This window comes from Salmo salar, chromosome 04 (assembly GCF_965601325.2).
Source record: "Salmo salar chromosome 04, fSalSal1, whole genome shotgun sequence".
Lineage (NCBI taxonomy): Eukaryota > Metazoa > Chordata > Actinopteri > Salmoniformes > Salmonidae > Salmo > Salmo salar.
The window spans coordinates 19,244,506-19,266,043 of NC_138294.1; the positions used below are offsets into that span (position 1 = coordinate 19,244,506).

The 21,538-nt window shown below is 44.0% G+C and overlaps 1 protein-coding gene across 2 annotated transcripts in view; it reads left to right on the top strand.

Moving 5' to 3' along the window:
* Nucleotides 1–3,779: 3,779 nt before the first annotated feature.
* The window catches only part of LOC106602315 (RING finger protein 150), a 50,432-nt gene continuing 32,673 nt past the window's right edge, over nt 3,780–21,538 (top strand). For both annotated transcript variants that reach the window (XR_014392097.1, XM_045716542.2), the window contains exons 1-6: nt 3,780–4,529; nt 18,401–18,651; nt 20,194–20,265; nt 20,707–20,789; nt 21,055–21,151; nt 21,271–21,496. Coding sequence is in view for 1 of the 2 variants with exons in the window: in XM_045716542.2 (XP_045572498.1) it covers nt 4,073–4,529; nt 18,401–18,651; nt 20,194–20,265; nt 20,707–20,789; nt 21,055–21,151; nt 21,271–21,496 (1,186 nt within the window). In the remaining variant the exon portion in view is untranslated. The remainder of the gene's footprint in view (nt 4,530–18,400; nt 18,652–20,193; nt 20,266–20,706; nt 20,790–21,054; nt 21,152–21,270; nt 21,497–21,538) is intronic.

Here is a 21,538-nt window from a genome sequence, read left to right on the forward strand (position 1 = left end):
AGGAGGCCATAGGAGGGCAACAACCCAGCAGCAGGACCGCTACCTCCACCTTTGTGCAAGGAGGAGCAGGAGAAGCACTGCCAGAGCCCTGCAAAATGACCTCCAGCAGGCCACAAATGTGCATGTGTCTGCTCAAACGGTCAGAAACAGACTCCATGAGGGTGGTATGAGGGCCCGACGTCCACAGGTGGGGGTTGTGCTTACAGCCCAACACTGTGCAGGACGTTTGGCATTTGCCAGAGAACACCAAGATTGGCAAATTCGCCACTGGCGCCCTGTGCTCTTCACAGATGAAAGCAGGTTCACACTGAGCACGTGACAGACGTGACAGAGTCTGGAGACACCGTGGAGAACGTTCTGCTGCCTGCAACATCCTCCAGCATGACCGGTTTGGTGATGGGTCAGTCATGGTGTGGGGTGGCATTTCTTTGGGGGGCCGCACAGCCCTCCATGTGCTCGCCAGAGGTAGCCTGACTGCCATTAGGTACCGAGATGAGATCCTCAGACCCCTTGTGAGACCATATGCTGGTGCGGTTGGCCCTGGGTTCCTCCTAATGCAAGACAATGCTTGACCTCATGTGGTTGGAGTGTGTCAGCAGTTCCTGTAAGAGGAAGGCATTGATGCGATGGACTGGCCCGCCCGTTCCCCAGACCTGAATCCAATTGAGCACATCTGGGACATCATGTCTCGCTCCATCCACCAATGCCACGTTGCACCACAGTCTGTCCAGGAGTTGGCGGATGCTTTAGTCCAGGTCTGGGAGGAGATCCCTCAGGAGACCATCCGCCACCTCATCAGGAGCATGCCCAGGCATTGTAGGGAGGTCATACAGGCACGTGGAGGCCACACACACTACTGAGCCTCATTTTGACTTGTTTTAAGGACATTACATCAAAGCTGGATCAGCCTGTAGTGTGGTTTTCCACTTTAATTTTGAGTGTGACTCCAAATCCAGACCTCCATGGGTTGATAAATTGGATTTCCATTGATTATTTTTGTGTGATTTTGTTGTCAGCACATTCAACTATGTAAAGAAAAAAGTATTTAATAAGATTATTTCTTTCATTCAGATCTAGGATGTGTTGTTTAAGTGTTCCCTTTATTTTTTTGAGCAGTATATATATATATATATATATATATATATATATATATATATATATATATATATATATATATATATATATATAAAATGAAATTAACATAAGTCTTCAGACCCTTTACTCAGTACCTCATGAAGCATCTTTGGCAGCGATTACAGGAATTATATATAATTCCACTCTGACCTTATGGGATATTTTGTGTAGGTGCTGTACACCACCACAAAGTAGCATAGAATGGCTCAAACAGAAACTGTGCTGTTGTTGATGTGTTCTGTGTCATTCTGTGTTCTGAGTCATTTCCTTAAACTTCCCCTGTGTCTCTGATACCAACATAATGAATGTCAGCAAGCTGTCAGCTACTGCAAGAGATATATATTTCACAATTTGTTTACTATTAACAAGGGACGTGACCACTGACTGAGGGCCAAATTCATACGGTCTTGTGCAAATACTGCACTGTGGGTTTGATTGAATTGAATCCAAAAGTATTACGTCAATAGTTTTACGTCTTGGCAAATCCAGATCAAATGGAATCGATTTTGTCATTTCATATGTGGTGGCAATGGCATAAAATACTTTTGGTTTCCTACTTCAAAACGGTAAGGAAAGTGATTAGATGGCGACATGGCCTAGTTATTTCCAGTGAACTCTCCCTTCCCAAGGCCGTGCTGCGGAAATGCAACAACCTGTCACATTATTACTGTAAAAAAATACTCTCTAGAGGAAATATACCATCTCATCTGACCTCATGTAGGTTTACTGTATCTATCTCCACCTGTCTATATGAACACAATGGTGTGTGTGTGTGTGTGTGTGTGTGTACGCTACTGTACTAAACAACAGTCTGTCATTCTCAGATCCTCCTGGTATCCAGCCTCGTCCAGAAACGTGTCCACGAAATATGTGGTCAATCCGATTTTTCACAGATGCACCTGTGGTTTTGTGGCTACATTTCTCCATGGTTAATTAAACGTTTGTTACGAGTCTTGTGTTCAAATCTAACTTCATATTGATAACTTGCTGTATTTTGTGTGTTCAGAATAATTACACATCAATGGTGGCAATGCAACAAGCCTGAGACTGTATGGCTCGGTTCCAATATCCACACTGACATATCTCTTAGCATGAAGCCATATTAGGCATGCATTCAGGTGGTATGCTAGTGTGGATATGTAGATTTACCCAGAGTCCCCCAACACTGCTTTAGTCCAATCGGCTGGTCAGGTGCCCTAACATGATAAGCTTGACACTTAGAAATACTTATTGAACCTTCCAGAATACAGTTCAATGCATATAATAATATACTGTCTCTGTTCATGGGGTTGCTGTTTACACTAAAATCTTATTCACAGTTTGTGTGTGTGTGTGTGATATCTATTAGCCATTGTCATGTATTGTACATGTTCCTGGGTCTAATTATAGCTGGTTATCACACAAACACACACACACACTGTATGTACATGTAGTATATACTACTGTTTATTATATGTCACTTTATTCCTAGTTATATGTACATATCTACCTCAATTACCTCGTACCCTTGCACATTGACTCGGTACTAGTACCCCGGGTATATCATTACTCATTGTGTATTTATTATTTGTTTTATTATTACGTGTTTTACTTTCTATTATTCCTCTATTTTCTTTCTTTCTGCATTGTTGCTAAGTGAAGTAAGTAAGCATTTCACTGTTAGTCTAGACCTGTTGTTTACAAAGCGTGTGACAAATAACATTTGATTTGAGTTCATGTAAAACTATTATTAGACTGCATTTATCTAGACTTCCTTTCATTGGAAAGAATGTGATTAATTGGGACGTATGTAGGGCCTATGACGCACTCGTCCTGTATTCTCTCTTCCAAAGGCTGGCATGATGATGGACATGTCCTAGGATACAGCGCTCTCTTGAGGTCAACGTGAAGAACTGCTTGCAATATGTAATCACAATATTTACCCAGCAGAGGGCAGTGTTTACTTGATTACAGGTGACAGACCCACGGCTATGATCATGTTATTTTTCTGCCATGTGTCTTGACAATATTAACCTGTAATTCGAAACCCCCAATGTAAATTGTGTGTGTGTGGAGGGGTCTGTGATCTGTAATCAAGTAAACAACATTGCCCTCTGCTGGGTAAATATTGTGATTACATATTGCATATATATATATATACCGGTCAAAAGCTTTCAAACACCTACTCATTGAAGGGTTTTTCTTTATTTTGACTATTTTCTACATTGTAGAATAATAGTGAAGACATCAACACTATGAAATAACACATCATGAATCATGTAGTAACCATAAAAGTGTAAAACAAATCAAAATATATTTTATATTTGAAGAATCTCAAATATAAAATATATTATGATTTGTTTAACTCTTTTTTTGGTTACTACATGATTCCATATGTGTTATTTCATAGTGTTGATGTCTTCCCTATTATTATGCAATGTAGAAAATTGTCAAAATAAAGAAAAACCCTTGAATGAGTAGGTGTTCTAAAACGTTTGACCGGTAGTGTATATATATTTGTTTTTTTTTACTGACAACTTTGGTGGGCGAAAATAAATAATTCGCGGTCGCCTATTACCGATCCCTGTATAGGCGAACACTAGCCTTTACTATGGGGGACAGGTTCGACTATCTTCGTGATCCCCGCCCAGGTCACATGTTAAGAAAGCTTGTCCAGCGCGCACAGCTGACTGACAACAACAACATTGCAGGCCAGTCGCTTAGGTAGCAGTAGGCAGGGTGGAGAAGCACGACTACAACCAACTGTTTAAAAACATTTCTGTCAACAACCAGAAACTACCTTTAACCAGTTGGTTTGCTGCATCACTTTTCAAGTATTTCAAGTTCAGGGTAGTCCGAAATCGTAGTCGTCGAGCTTGGAAAGGGGGGAGGCTACCAGCGAGAGGCAGCTTTTAGGCTTGGTGGAGAGGGAAACACTCGCTATATCCTCGAACTGAACATGGCAATGTCCCTTATCCAAGCCTGCCGCAGTCTAGCTCTCTCAACATGGCTGCTATCCTTTTGCTTCGTGCATTTGCTGTGCCTGGACTTTACGGTGGCGGAGAAAGAAGAATGGTACACCGCGTTTGTCAACATTACTTATGTGGATCCCGTGACTTCAGAAATCAAAACAGAGAAGACTGAGTGTGGACGATATGGCGAGCACTCCCCCAAGAAAGAAGCAAGAGGGCAAGTGTTGATGCCTTTGCTTTTGCAAGAGAGACAAGCTTGCGACCCGAACGTTAAGTATCCCCTGCCTTATCAAAACAGTGCTTGGATGGCGTTGATAGCTGCAGGGAACTGTACATTCAGAGATAAAATTCGCAACGTCGCTGCACTCCACAACGCTTCTGCAGTCATAATTTATAACGTGGGCTCCACTAATGTCAACGATACCATAACAATGCCTCATCAAGGTAAACTACACTTTCGGGGGAGCAATGCATCATACTTATCAAGCTTACATGACTGTATGCGATGCACTGTGTCACTTGTATGAGACACTGTACTTGTCACTGTTGTGACTTGGTGACAGATTACAAGTGCTCTGCCCTCTTATCATGTCGTTATGGCAATGGCACACATTGTTTTAGGCTGTTGAAGACTGGCAAGGCATTCATGTCAGTAAGCTACAAGCTCAAAACTGTCAAACTCACTATTATATATTGAACTAATCAACAAAGAAGCACATTGTCCATTTGCTGCCAGTTGTGCCTACAAGTGCAAATCATAACAAGATGTAAGCTCAATGCAGTCCTCAAACCCTAAACCATTTTGATGTATCATTGTCTCTCAAGACAATTGTTTGGTGAACTGATAATGTATTACATTTTATAATTCAATAGTAAACCGGCATCACTCCTCATTCCTCCTAGCTGTGTGATAATTATCAATGAACAACTTTTCTACACAAAACTAGATTTTGGATTGCAGGCCTACTTTTTAAGGGAATGGGCCCCTTGTGTAAAATATATATGTTGATATTATGCTACATAGCCCATGCATGAACTCACCATGACACTCTGGGAGATGTATCCACCCAGCTCGTAAAGACTATTGATGCATGTTTCCCTGACTGCATTGGGATATCCTACACATTCCCTATACATTTTAGCCAATATCTAATTATAATGCGTATCTAATTCTTGCTGATTCTGATTCTGAACTGGGCCAAATGTTGAGTCAGGGGTTGGCATGGTACTGGCTCAGACCAAGCTGAGGCTGTTGTGTAAACTAAAGAGTTCTCCTGTAATTTCTCTCTCCGGCTCATTCTTTACCGCATCAAAATCTGACCTCACCTCGCTCCCTGTCCTTCTTCAGCACTGACAACTCGCCAGGTGAAAGCCAGCCTCACGATAAGCTTCCACCATTACTGTTTTCACTTGTCAAGTATGTTCCAATCAGTGCAGATCAAGGGAGAGGAAGAGACAGATTATTATTTTTTTTTATATTTTTTTTACAATTTAGAGCCTGTCTCTCCTGCTCTCACCCTGAGCCATGTAGGAAAGAATCAAGGACAAAGAGGAGCAGAGGGGGCAGGAAGTAGGAGGATTTTAGTTTTAGGTGGACATAAATATTAATGGAAGAAGGATTTAGCACAGTTACGATTTCATCCCAAAATTATTTCAATTTTTGGGTTGTAAAACTGATTTCTGCTTTGCAAGAGATCCAAATGGCAATCAATATTGGTACAGCTTCTGTCAAGTGTGGTGTGTGTGTGTGTGTGTGTGTGTGTGTGTGTGTGTGTGTGTGCACGTAGAAGAGTGTTTGTTTTCAGAAAAAAACGATCCAATTCAATGGTGACACTGAAATACCATAAATACACTTAGTGTATTTAGCCTTGACTTGAACATCTACAGAAAGCGGCAGTTACTATGACAACTTTTCTTAGATGAGCCAGCTTGGAGAGTCTGGCCATGGGAATATCTGAGTCAGCCGTTTCCCCCCCAAGCACATCCAATGGACATTTTAATCAGGAGGCTATGTTATCTCTCAGTCGAAGGTGTTTCCGTCTGGTCCGGGTCCAATACTGGAGCAAGCAGAGAAGGCTTTAATAGACAAAACTGGTGTTAACTGGCTGCCAAGTTTCCACTGTAGACCGCTCTCTTTCATATCTAGGCTGGGTAGGCCCCCCTAGCTCTGCAAGTGACAATTTGGTGGTGGTGGGCTCTACGGTGCAAAGGAAAAGGTCTTAGGAAAAACCTAGGGTTCGGGCATCTTATGAGTCCTACACAAAACACCCTCCTCCTCTCTATCCCTGATCATCCATGATCCATACATTCTCTCCACATTCCTTATCTTTTCACATGCAGTCTAGTCTTCATATACAGTACCTTGGAAAGTATTCAGACCCCTTGACTTTTTCAACATTTTATTACGTTACAGCCTTATTCTAAAATGTATTAAATATTTTGTTTTCCTGAGCAATCTACACAAAGCGAAAATGGGTTTTTAGATTTCTTTTGCCAATTTATTACAAATAAAAACACCTTATTTAGATAAATATTCAGGCCCTTTGCTATGAGACTCAATTGAGCTCAGGTGCATCCTGTTTCCATTGATCATCCTTGAGATGTTTCTACAACTTCCTTGGAGTCCACCTGTTGTAAATTCAATTGATTGGACATGATTTGGAAAGGCACACACCTGTCAATATATGGTTCCACAGTAGACAGTGCATGTCAGAGCAAAAACCAAGCCACAAGGTCCAAGGAATTTTCCGTAGAGCTCCAAGACAGGATTGTGTTGAGGCACAGATCTGGGGAAGGGTACCAAAAATGTCTGCAGCATTGAAGGTCCCCAAGAACACAGTGGCCTCCATAATTTAAATGGAAGAAGTTTGGAACCACCAAGACTCTTCCTAGAGCTGGCTATCCAGCCAAAGTGAGCAATCGGGGGAGAAGGGCCTTGACAGAGCTCTAGTGTTCCTCTGTGGAGATGGAGAATCTCCCAGAAGGACAACCATCTCTGCAGCACTCCACCAATCAAGCATTTATGGTAGAGTGGCCAGACGGAAGCCACTCCTCAATAAAAGGAAAATGACAAGGTTCTCTGGTCTGATGAAACACTGATGAAACAAAGATTGAACTATTTGGCCTGAATGCCAAGCGTCACGTCTGGAGGAAACCTGGGACCATCCCTACGGTGAAGCATGGTGGTGGCAGCATCATGCTGTGGGGATGTCTTTAAGCGGCAGGAACTGGGAGACTAGTCAGGTTTGAGGAAAAGACGATAGGAGTAAAGTACAGAGAGATCCTTGATGAAAACCTGCTCCAGAGCGCTCAGGACCTCAGTCTGGGGTGAAGGTTCACCTTCCATCAGGACAATGACCCTAAGCACACAGCCAAGACAATGCAGGAGTGACTTCGGGACAAGTCTCTGAATGTCCTTGAGTGGCCCTGCCAGGAGGGCCTGGACTTTAACCTGATCGAACATCCCTGGAGAGACCTGAAAATAGCTGTGCAGCGACGCTCCCCATCCAACCTGACAGAACTTGAGAGGATCTGCAGAGAAGAATGGGGGAAAAACTCCCCAAATACAGGTGTGCCAAGCTTGTAGCGTCAAACCCAAGAAGACTGGAGGCTGTAATCGTTGCCAAAGATGCTTCATGAGGTACTGAGTAAAGGGTCTGAAGACTTATGTTAATTTCATTTTATATATATATATATATATATATATATATATATACTGCTCAAAAAAATAAAGGGAACACTAAAATAACACATCCTAGATCTGAATGAATTAAATAATCTTTTCTTTACATATTTGAATGTGCTGACAACAAAATCACACAAAAATAATCAATGGAAATCCAGTTTATCAACCCATGGAGGTCTGGATTTGGAGTCACACTCAAAATTAAAGTGGAAAACCACACTACAGGCTGATCCAACTTTTATGTAATGTCCTTAAAACAAGTCAAAATGAGGCTCAGTAGTGTGTGTGGCCTCCACGTGCCTGTATGACCTCCCTACAACGCCTGGGCATGCTCCTGATGAGGTGGCGGATGGTCTCCTGAGGGATCTCCTCCCAGACCTGGACTAAAGCATCCGCCAACTCCTGGACAGTCTGTGGTGCAACGTGGCATTGGTGGATGGAGCGAGACATGATGTCCCAGATGTGCTCAATTGGATTCAGGTCTGGGGAACGGGCGGGCCAGTCCATCGCATCAATGCCTTCCTCTTGCAGGAACTGCTGACACACTCCAGCCACATGAGGTCTAGCATTGTCTTGCATTAGGAGATACCCAGGGCCAACCGCACCAGCATATGGTCTCACAAGGGGTCTGAGGATCTCATCTCGGTACCTAATGGCAGTCAGGCTACCTCTGGCGAGCACATGGAGGGCTGTGCGGCCCCCCAAAGAAATGCCACCCCACACCATGACTGACCCACCGCCAAACCGGTCATGCTGGAGGATGTTGCAGGCAGCAGAACGTTCTCCACGGCGTCTCCAGACTCTGTCACGTCTGTCACATGTGCTCAGTGTGAACCTGCTTTCATCTGTGAAGAGCACAGGGCGCCAGTGGCGAATTTGCCAATCTTGGTGTTCTCTGGCAAATGCCAAACGTCCTGCACGGTGTTGGGCTGTAAGCACAACCCCCACCTGTGGACGTCGGGCCCTCATACCACCCTCATGGAGTCAGTTTCTGACCGTTTGAGCAGACACATGCACATTTGTGGCCTGCTGGAGGTCATTTTCCAGGGCTCTGGCAGTGCTCCTCCTGCTCCTCCTTGCACAAAGGCGGAGGTAGCGGTCCTGCTGCTGGGTTGTTGCCCTCCTACGGCCTCCTCCACGTCTCCTGATGTACTGGCCTGTCTCCTGGTAGCACCTCTATGCTCTGGACACTACGCTGACAGACACAGCAAACCTTCTTGCCACAGCTCGCATTGATGTGCCATCCTGGATGAGCTGCACTACCTGAGCCACTTGTGTGGGTTGTAGACTCCGTCTCATGCTACCACTAGAGTGAAAGCACCGCCAGCATTCAAAAGTGACCAGAACATCAGCCAGGAAGCATAGGAACTGAGAAGTGGTCTGAGAAGTGGAAGTGGTCTGTGCTAATTGACTATAATTTACACCTGTTGTCTATTCCGTTTGCACAACAGCATGTGAAATGTATTGTCAATCAGTGTTGCTTCCTAAGTGGACAGTTTGATTTCACAGAAGTGTGATTGACTTGGAGTTACATTGTGTTGTTTAAGTGTTCCCTTTATTTTTTTGAGCAGTGTGTATATATATACATTTGCAAAAATTCTAAAAACCTGTTTTTGCTTTGTTGTTATGGTGTATTGTGTTTAGATTGATGAGGGGAAAATAACAATTTAATCAATTTTAGAATAAGGCTGTAATGTAACTACATTTTGAAAAAGTCAAGGGTTCTGAATACTTTCCGAATGCACTGTATGACTCTGACGGGGTGTGTGTGGTGTGTGTGTGTGTGTGTGTGTGTGTGTGTGTGTGTGTGTGTGTGTGTGTGGTTGCCCACATGCGTTTTGAGCTTGGCTAAGCTCCTTTGTCTTTACTGTAGCTCTGTTTACTGAGACAGATCATGTCAATGGATTGAAACTAAACAAACCATTTCTGTGTCTTAACACAACCTGACTGTGCGACTGGTTTGATGACGTGCTGTAAAATTTAGCACCCTCCTTCACAATAGGTTATGCACTGCCGGTCAGCTAATCACCCTGTTAGCATGCTGCCAAACTGCATTAGCCTGCTGCAAAAGCACTGACACACCTCCTCCAACCAGTACAGAGTGGTGTCTGTCTGTATGGGCATCCAAGCTGTGCAGGTGATCGGGTTGCCATGAGGGTTGGCGTCAATGGAATGGTTGCCATTGCGGACGTTTTGGCTTCTTTTAACTGAGGACTACGCCATGTGGACCACAACAGGTAATTACATTCATATAAACACCTTTGTTCACATTCACTGGCTGTCTCTGATAGATTCCAAGCCCTATCTGCATCATCTCCTGGACTGGACAGTGGCGTGCCAGCATGCTGGTTCCTAATGGGGAAGTGAGGAGAGATGATGGAAGGCCCTACCAGATGCCTCAGACAAATGGGGCCAGCCGAGGAGAGGGGTTTGGGGGGTGGGTGGCCACCCCTGGCGAGCTCTCTGAGACCCCCTTTAGGTCCCTCCCTGCTTGGCTGGCACAGGCCCAGGAGATGTATCTGTTAAGGCGTCAGCATTCTTCAGTTCGGCTGGCGCGGAGGTCGGCTAGGCGAACCGAACAAGTGTGCTTCTATACTACCTTAAAAGACCCTCGCTTGAAAAATGAGAAAAAAGCGGCAATAGTATTGTTTGTCCATTTTGAGATGTCGTAGGCAGTATACACTTCAAAATAGTCCAAATTAATCTAAGATAACTCAAGAAATCTGTTATTAATTTTGAAGTTTTTGCTGAGGAGATCTTAGTCTCGCAATTTTACATCTAACTATGATGTTTGGTGGAGTATTTGTCTTTTGTTAAATTTTTTGCATGAAAATGAGTCATCTCTCGTTGAATGACAACAGACTTTATTGAAGAATCTCTACTATTGACCAATCACTGACGAAGGGGCGTAGACTTCGGCTACTGACTTCGGCTTGCCTCCAAAAAAAATTGTTGTATGCCTGAACAACTGAAGTGAACAAAAACATCACAAAAAGTTGGCATTATATATGCACTAACTCTTCCAAACTATTTTGTCTGGGAAGCATGTGGATACTAGCCACACACACACACACACACACCCTTCCTGCTGAGAGGGTACAGTGGGCCGGCAGTCCCTGGGTACCTACGGAAAAGAGGAGATTGCTATTTCTGGGGCTGCTAAGACTCATACTCCCAGCCCTGAGACGAACATACAGAGATGGGGAGAGAGAGGGCAATGATGAGGGAAAGGGGGACTAAAAGAAAGCGAGAGAAGGAACAGTCCTCCTCTCGGTGAGCCAACAGAAGTGGACTGTATTGGCCAGGGTAACTGAGAGCCAAGAATCTTGTTCTCTCTCTCATCTTAATTAGGTTGGCTCCACCTGTGACAAAGAAAGCATACAAGGCCTTTTTGTATGAGAACACTCAGACCTCTGTGTGGACAAGACACATATGAATCCTATTAGGGCTGATCTTTATGAAAGACTTGAAATTTGCAGTCTGGCTTTGATATTGAGGGTGAGCAATGAGCATGTGGAGGACATTTTCTGAGAGCTGGAATGAATCACTAGATTACTGTATGATGTGGCTCCCTCCCTCTGCCAGATCCTTTCAGTTTTTCTTTCCTGACCATGGTTTTTTAGGCAGTTGTTTTGTTGGCCATCTTGGCTATGCAAATTTTGGTGGCTACATGTATTAATTATTTGATATTTTATGCAAATTTTCGCTGGACAGACTAACACCATTGATATTGAATAAGGATTTGTGCTGTTTAATTACAGCTAACCAAATACTATTATCCACTACACAGCAGGTTATGCTGCCCTCAAGGCTGCTAGCAAAAGCTAATCCTCAGCAGCACTAAACAGGTTAGCGCCCTTCCTCTAAAAATCAACTGCTCACTCGACTCCCTCTCTATTCCACCTGGCTTGCCTTATTATGCACCATCCTGGCTTATTATGCACCATCCTGGCTTATTATGCACCATTCTTGCTAAAGGGTGTCTGCAAAGAGGAGAGATTTTGGTCCAGTTCAGCCTCTGTCAGGCCATCGGTTGATAATACACACTGCTTTGATTTTTAGAAGCAGCTATTTCGTTTTTTTTGGTCTTTCTCTCTCTCTCTAAATGAAATGGATTTGCCAACTACTTGCAGACAGTGGTGATAAAATGTGTATGACATCTTGCCCCTTGTGGAATATCTTTGTGTCTGTATTCTTGTCTCCTTCATCTGGGTTGTAATTTCTAGCCTGGTCCCAGATCTGTTTGTAGTGTCTTGCCAACTCATATGGTTATTGACCTTTCTATGACCAAAGGAGTTGGAAAGACAGCACAAACAGATCAGGGACCAGTCTATGTAATCCAAAATCCCACCCAGATGGTAAAGATGGCTAAAACCTTGAGTCTACTCTACGCTACCTACTTAAGATCTCATACTTAACAGCTGAAGCATGGCCAGTGAGCAAAAGCAGCTTTGCAGACTGCAGAACTTTGTCAATGTGTTCTTTTACCATGGTCATATTGTTCTCAAGGCTCATAGAGGTGAAGAAGTTAATCCACTCCTTGAGGCCATGTGTTGCTACTAAACTTTTGGCATCCATGTTGGGTTGTGCCCTCATGTCCAGGCAGTTTTTTTTATGCGTATCAGTTGAGGGGTATCTGGTTAGGTTAGCAAGCCCATGATGTTTTTTTGAAGCTGTGTAGCGTTTGTCAGGGTGTAGGGCTCAGTGTTAACGTAATAGTATTAGCGGCCGTGAGATCTGTTTACCGTGCACACACAGCCTGGTTTTTCTGCCGGTGATTGTGCCGCTGATTGCATTAGGAGTGGCTACCCTTAACAGTTCTGTATGAACAAACCATGGTGCTGCTGCAACGCTCGTTGCTAATTCAGCCAACTCTGTGTGTGTGTGTGTGTGTGTGTGTGTGTGTGTGTGTGTGTGTGTGTGTGCGCGCTTGTTTGCATATAGGCCTATATGTGACGTCCTTGGACCTAATGCGTTGTGCCTTGCTGTGTGTAAACCCTATATGCAGGATAACATCGTAGCCTCTGGCCTACTACCCATTGTGCACTGTTACATCACAATGTGATTTAGGCCCCGTCTCTGCCAGGACATTGGCTCCAGAGCTCTTCGTTCCTGATGCGCTTATTTCATTAGAATGCTGTGTATTATTCGATTTAGTCTAGTCGTTTTAGTTTTTTGGAAACAATTAGGCAATCTGAAGCCGAAAAAAAGCACACTTTGCCAGTAGCCCTTTAACTTCCGTTTCAAGACAATACGCCTATGAGAAAAAGCTTCAAGAGTGCAGCTTTTGGACTCATACGAAGAGTTGGGCTAGTAAAGATTATTCCTATGTAGATGATCTATTGATCTGCTCTCCTTTCTCTCCATACACCTGTGGCTGTATGTCTCTTATGACGAACTAGTTACATATGGAGATTTATGAGCATAATAATGCATTGCGCCTTTCCCATATGAAATGTGTGGTGTCCATGAGGGACCAGTCCCTGCGTCACACACACACACCTCGAGGTTTATTTCCAGGACCACGTCATGAAACTGGGCGCCATGGCGACAGACCAAGAGAACAGAGAAACAAGAGTTGTATTCTGTCTCTTCCCTCTGTCCTTTGACTACCCTCTTTCACCCACTGTATTTTTACCGATTCTCACTGTTAGCTAGACCCGTACAGATGTGAGTCATGCAACTCTGCCAAGGGAAATTAGCATACCGTGCATGCCGTATCCCATAGGCGGCGTGTGAGTTTCAAGTTTGGGGAAGCAAATTTTCACCAGAAAAATGCACCTTTATAATAAAGCATTCCATGCATCATCATATTTGCAGATTTATGTAAAATAGCCTACTATTCCTAATGTGATGAGTAGATTGGATAGTCATAATTTAGGCTAATAATATAACTTAATCATTGAATGCATGGCTGTAGGCTATATCAAATGTATTTATAAAGCCCTTCTTACATCAGCTGGTATCTCAAAGTGCTGTACAGAAACCCAGCCTAAAACCCCAAACAGCAAGCAATGCAGGCGTAGAAGCACGGTGGCTAGGAAAAACTCCCTAGAAAGGCCAGAACCTAGGAAGAAACCTAGAGAGGAAACAGGCTATGAGGGGTGGCCAGTCTTCTTCTGGCTGTGCCGGGTGGAGATTATAACAGATCATGGCCAAGATGTTCAAATGTTCATAGGTGACCAGCAGGGTCAAATAACAATAATCACAGTGGATGTTGAGGGTGCAACAGGTCAGCACCTCAGGAGTAAATGTCAGTTGGCTTTTCATAGCCGATCATTCAGAGTATCTCTACCGCTCCTGCTGTCTCTAGAGAGTTGAAAACAGCAGGTCTGGGACAGGTAGTACGTCCGGTGAACAGGTCAGGATTCCATAGCCACAGGCAGAACAGTTTAAACTGGAGCAGCAGCACGACCAGGTGGACTGGGGACAACAAGGAGTCATCAGGCCAGATAGTCCTGAGGCATGGTCCTAGGGCTCAGGTCCTCCGAGAGAGAGAAAGAAAGAGAGAGAGCATACTTAAATTCACACAGGACACCGGATAAGACAGGAGAAATACTCCAGATATAACAGACTGGCCCTAGCCCCCCGACACATAAACTACTGCAGCATAAATACTGGAGGCTGAGACAGATACGTTTCTTCTTTCTTTGCACAGGAACATCTTGGCCTTTTATGAACACATTTCATGCAATTCTACTACACTTAATATGACTGGAGACATTAGCAGAATTTTTTTTTTATACGACAAAAATGACAGAGTAGCCTGCTCTGCTGACACTGACAAACAGATCAATTAAAACGAAGTTGTCTGATCCATCTAATCGTCCTATGAGAAGGGTAGACACATTCAGTTATGACGTTCATCTAACCTGGAGGAGAAAATTATTGTCCAAAAACTAACTTTCAAGTAGCACTAACCCAACTATGAAAGAGGGAATATGCACACTCACCGGGAATATGACCCATACTTTCAGCTGGTGCTAATAAGATAGGCTATACTGTTCACTCAATTAAATTGAGAATTTTGATGACTAAAAGACAGATTAGTCTTTTCATTGTCTTTTCTTTACAGCAATAGACATTTGCTTTCCAAATGATGTTTTCCTTCAATTGTATTTTGAAATATTGCGATATGCCTGGCTGGGCTTCTACTTTTCACTGACATTCGCAATTCAACAATCATCTATGTGGGTATTTGCCAGGCGCGCTGCCCAAATTGCGGCGCCTTCTGACTGTAGGCAATGCAGTTAAAAATATATATATTTCACCTTTATTTAACCAGGTAGGCTAGTTGAGAACAAGTTCTCATTTACAACTGCCACCTGGCCAAGATAAAGCAAAGCAGTGTGACACAAACAACAACACAGAGTTACACATGGAATAAACCAACATACAGTCAATAACAAAATAGAGAAGTCTATATACAGTGTGTGCAAATGAGGTAAGATAAGGGAGGTAAGGCAATAAATAGGCCATAGTGGCGAAATAATTACAATTTAGCAATTAAACACTGGAGTGATAGATGTGCGGAAGGTGAATGTGCAAGTAGAGATACTGGGGTGCAAAGGAGCAACATTTTTTATAAATAACAGTATGGGGATGAGGTAGTTGGATGGGCTATTTACAGATGGGCTATGTTCAGGTGCAGTGATCTGTGAGCTGCTCTGACAGCTGGTGCTTAAAGTTAGAGAGGGAGATATGAGTCTCCAGCTTCAGTGATTTTTGCAATTCGTTTCAGTCATTGGCAGCAGAGAACTGGAAGGAAAGGCGGGCCAAAAGAGGAATTGGCTTTGGGGGTGACCAGTGAAATATACCTGCTGGAGCGCGTGTTACGGGTGGGTGCTGCTATGGTGACCAGTGAGCTGAGATAAGGTGGGGCTTTACCTAGCAAAGACTTATAGATGACCTGGAGCCAGTGGGTTTGGCGACAAATATGAAGCGAGGTCCAGCCAACAAGAGCATACAGGTCGCAGTGATGGGTAGTATATGGGGCTTTGGTGACAAAACGGATGGCACTGTGATAGACTACATCCAGTTTGCTGAGTAGAGTGTTGGAGGCTATTTTGTAAATGACATTGCCGAAGTCTAGGATCGGTAGGATAGTCAGTTTTACGAGGATCCACAGCTTATATGTTTTTAAAGAAGCTAATGATCCTCTGTGGCCAAATCATGCTTTCTAGTGTAGTAGCTTATTTTGAATTATTTTATGAGTTTCTGTATCGACAGGAGTAAGATAATTAGGCTATATAATTTTGCCAATTTACTTTAGGGGAAGCTTAGCTCCTAGCCTTATGGACGCGCCGACTGTGTCGTATGCCAATCTTTTGGCGGTTTTAAATCCGCATGTGTTAGTGAATATATTTCAGTCTCTGGAGTAAAGTCCAATGTTCCTTCTCTAAACCTGGAATTCATTAGTGAGTGGGTTGACTGAGTCATCCATTTTTGAATGCCTTGCTGCTTGCTTTGTGTCTTTCTTGGGCTAATAGTTTTGCAGCTACTTTTATTTCTTCAGTCACCGCTTTTTCCAACCTGTCTTTGTCTGTTCTGCAGTGATAATATGGTGTTGCCACCTGCTAGTTGCCAACTTTCCTCTCGCGCTCTTTTTTTCTTTCTCTCTCTATCCATCCCCAGGGTATGCTGATATAATGGCGTTGGCCACTCTCAGACCTCCGCTGGGTGCCGAGGGTATCCCACAATGCCCTGTGGCTGGCGGGCAGCCCGGGCGGCGGTGGTGGCAGAGTGAACGAGCCTCTCCTTACTGATAGATGGAGTGATAGATGGAGATAAATTACTGATAGATGGAGTGAAGACGTGAAGCACCCTGGGGCTTGTGTTCCTGTGGCTCCGCACAGACGCCATGGTAATAAGGCCGCAGAATCCTAGAGGAAATTATGTCACCGAGTTCCAAAGGCTAATGAGTCACTTAGGCCTTTAACGACACAGACATCATCCCACCTCAATGTGTGGCTGCAGATGGAGTGTAATCTCTTGTCTGGGATTTTAAACCACTCAGACACCTCTGATAGGAAGTATAGCCTATCTATCACTCTCACCTCACCTCCCAATGCTTCAGTCAGTGGTTAAAGTGTGTCCGTGTCCGATAGACAGGTAGGCAGTACATACTGTAGCTGCAAGTTAAGGCACTCGGAGTCTTGCCTCGCTGAAGATTTTTGGCCTGCTTCTTATGAACGTGAATGGCGGCCATTTTGAAATCTTGAGGGGAATCGATTGTGTTATTTAGTGTGTTAGCTTAGGACTTAGCCTACTTGAAGGATATTTTATCACTGTAATTATAATTTTCTGTGTGAAGAAAGGGTGTATCGAAGCTATAGTATCTTTTGGTGTGACGGTTGAGGATTGTGTGAAGTGTCAGGTCACAGGCCATAGGGAGAGGGGCTAGCTGAGAGGTGAGGATGAGAATAATGTCTGGTGGGAGGCCCTGTCAGAACTTGCTGGTTTCAACTCTGAAAGGAGTTAACTGAAGTGTTAAAACACAACGTGTTAAAGTGACATTTCTGTTGTCCATGACCTTGATAACATCCAACTCAACAACCTTTGACTCAGTTGTGAAAGTGTTAAAATATCCTTGGTGGTTACAATTTTCCACTCTGTTGACTATCTGGTGGTGTGAACTAATGGCTTTGCTATGAAATTATGTTCCCTTGTAGAGTGTCTGGGGTGGGGGTTGTACTTTGTTTGACCCTAAATGAGTTACCGATCAAACCTTTTTAGTGGCAGCTGGGCCTGACCTAATTGTCAATTGGACTGTGTTATCAAAGCCGTCTGGTTTTGTGACACCAGTGACGTGAAATGTTCAAAACGTTGCTGATAGAAATGTCAGCTAATGAATAGAGCTGATATGATTCCTTACTCTGTGACTGACAAATCATTTCTGTTCGACGGATACAGATTTGTTCTAAATCTGTAACGTTTTTCTCCCTTAACAGGACCCCAGGGCTCTGACCCAGACATGGAGAGTCAGGGGTTTGTTTTGTTAGCTCTGCGTCCTGTCTCTGCCTGAATGAACTCCCAGTAGGCTAGCCTAATGCTAATTACTCACTGTGTTCTACAGACAGTGTTCTGTGAATACAGGTTATTTATAGTTTAGCTCAACCCTGATACACAATAGGGGTCTGATACCTCCACAGAGAGGTTTCAAATCCCATACAAATGAATGGGATCAAATGAAGCCACAAAGGAGCAAGCCACATGCAGTCCCAGAGCCGCATGCAGTCCCAGAGCCACATGTTGCAGATCTCTGTCCCACACAAAAGAAAATATTGTCACATATGGATGTGTAGGTTGTCTCAACAGATCCTTTATTAAGTTTATTTCCAATGAACTACAACATATTTACAATAGTTGGTTGGATACATTTTGTAGCAGCTGACAAAGTCCCAGCCTGTTTGTCTTGACTTCCTACCAGCCTGGTGTTCACACAACATTTGGTGCTGTGTGATTTAGAATGTACAGTGCCCGTCTCCAAGAGGCCCGTTTAGACATTTTCTCTGCTCTGTTCTAGAAATGTCTCCCTTTTGCAACTTTTAAGAAACCGGATAGATATTTTGATTGACTTTACCAACGACTGCTCTTCTTTTTGTTCACCTGGAAATTCCTATTCCAACAGGTACGGGGGATATCGTGGCGATCATGATTCCGGAACCCAAGGGTCGGGAGATCGGCGCTCTACTAGAACGCAACGTCACGGTGACCGTGCACATCACCATAGGAACGAGGAACCTTCAGAAGTATGTGAGCAGAACGTCGGTGGTGTTCGTCTCCATCTCCTTCATCGTCCTGATGATCATCTCCCTGGCATGGCTCATCTTCTACTACATACAGCGGTTCAGATACGCCAACGCTCGCGACCGCAATCAGGTACGGTTCACTGTACAGACACATGAATGTAGTTATTTGTACACCCCCCCCCCCCCCCCCCCCCCCCCCCAAATAACCCCCAAAATAACAATAACGAGGCTATATACAGGGGGTACCGGGTCAATGTGAGGCACGTAGTGAGTGTAGCATTATAACCAACCATCTGAAAGGATTATAAGATAAAGACATGGTTGGTAAAGTCGTCCTACTGTATTTCAGTGTGTTGTCTCTGATCACACACAGGTTGTCTTCTACTATATACAGCGGTTCAGATATGCCAACGCTCGTGACCGCAACCAGGTACGGTATGACTGTAATGACAGCGTAAACTAGCAGTTTGACCACAGTATGAACATACTTTTTCTATATCTATATGTAGATCAGTTGCTTTTCTCTGAGGTGATTCGTCTTCTCCAAACCTTTCCCTGCTTTTTCCTTCCAGAAATGAAGGCCAAAGTTTAAAAATAGCGCGACAGCTGGGTTTGCTAGCGGAAACCTGTTGGACCGCCAACCGTGTAGTCCTGTTGGACCGTGTAGTCAATGCACACACCGTGGCCCACACTCTTAGAAAAAAAGGTGCTATCTAACCCTTTGAAGAACCCTTTTTGGTTGCAGGGAGAATTATTTTGGTTCCAGGTAAAACCCTTTTGGGTTGCATGTGGAACCCTTTCTACATAGGGTTCTACATGGAACCAAAAATGGTCATTGAAAGGGTTTTCCTATGGGGACAGCTGAAGAAACCTTTTGGAAACCTTTTTTCTAAGATTGTCCGATGTTGACACAAATGTTTGCAGACAACCACATGGGTTGTCAAGGGGAATGGGCACCATGGTGACAATGTTTTGATTTTTCAAACCTGCTGGAGTTGAATTGCAATTCACTCCAAGAACTCGCCAGGCCTGAAACCACAAATCTGTTCTCTGTTGATGTCACAATGACTTCCCTTGATGATTGATTGAGAGCAGCTGTGGGCAGTGGCCTGGTCTGATGCAGTTCTTTTCCACAGTGAGAGTAGACCTAGATAGCGAGGGTTAGCAGCCTACCTTTCTCTCAATGTCTCTTAGTATTTGTCTATCATCCACTCAATCTCTCCCTCTCTCCCTCATGCATTTAGCTCTCTATCGCTTCCTCCCTCTCTTTTTCTCTCTCTTTCCCTTTTTTCATACCTTGCACAACTCAATGACCTGACTCTGCCTGTGTTTTCTGCTCTGGTCTGCAACAAGTGGTTAACTGTCAGCTCAGAGACGCTGCTATGTCAACATCACTAAGCAACTGTTCACCCTGCCGTGTTAAAACGTTACACAGCCTCTCAGAACGTCTCCTTCAGATCTATGAACCAGTAATATGGTCCACTTTGGTTCAGATGGGGACAGTGGATCTCTGTCCCTTTCTCTAACCTTGAAACGTGTCCATTCCTTGTCTTGTCAGTGGTTATTGGATATATAGGAAATTCCAGAAATTTTTTCTCTCTTTTGGGTTGCCAGGTTGGGTTGCTTATCTTTCCCTCACCTTCTTTGTTGTTCTTTGATCTTCTATGAGCAGAGACGTCTCGGAGACGCAGCCAAGAAGGCCATCAGTAAGCTCCAAGTACGAACCATCAGGAAAGGAGACAAGGTAGACCTGGCTGCATGCTTTACTAACCTTCTATGATGTTGGATAAATGTGTTACGAAGGTTGCTATGAATGATACTGCCACACTCGTAAAGGTTTCATGACTGGTTTCATGAAGGGGTTATGAATGCCTTATGTATAGACCCTCTTCAAGTAAAGTGTTTCCAAAACCACCTATTTAAGTAGCAGTGATATGACCTTGATTGTAGGGTTTTAAACCGAAGCGAACCGTTTCCCCACGCTCCTGCTAAGCGCAGCATTTGATAATGAACTTCCATCAGCCCAATGATAATGACTGACTCATTTTTATTTTGTGTGTGTTTTAATTTAAATGAATTATACACGCTGCAATGCTTTTGATCCGCTCCGCTTTATTCACCTTCCAGGAAATTAAAACGAGACTAGACAACCAACCAAATGTCTCCTGTGTGTTTGGTGTTCTAGGAAACGGAGTCTGACTTTGACAACTGCGCTGTGTGCATCGAGGGCTATAAAGCGAATGATGTTGTTAGGATATTGCCGTGCAGGTACGACAGCCTCTCCCATTTTTCAGTGGAACTAGAGAGAGCAGACACAATGACAGCCATTACTATCATTGTCTCCTATAGATCATGTGTTGTAGTAGGTCTATTGCTAATGATTGGTAGTCATTAATATGCTACAATAAGATTCTGTTCTGTACCTGAGAGCATAAGTAGAGCATGGTGAGTGATGCTATGTTACCAAGGAGACTGTTACTATGGATGACATCATCAAGGCTGTGCGTGTTCGTGTGTGTGACTCGGTCCTCAGGCACATCTTCCATAAAAGCTGTGTGGACCCCTGGCTTCTGGACCACCGGACCTGTCCCATGTGTAAAATGAACATCCTCAAAGCGCTGGGAATACCAGTAAGGAGTTTCTGTCTTTCAAAATCTATCCATCTCTCTTTCATTCCCAACCCTGATCCTGGAGAGATTTTATTTTTGGAAAGTTTTTTTGTTGTTTATATTTGATTGATTGATTTCAGCCCAACTTTGACTGTGGGGATGACATTCCGCCAGACTATGAGATGTCAGTGGGAGGCCCGCCCACCAACCCCATCACAGGGGCCAGTGACATCACGGTGAACGGGGAGGAGAGCTCGGTGGTGCTGGACACGATGGACATGGACAGGACGATAGGGCTGCCTCAGGTCTACCACGACGCCCACGAGACACTACCACAGGCCGGGGACAGCCGGCACATCGCCAGCAGTGAGTATAGACACACACCTACACACACACCTACATACACAC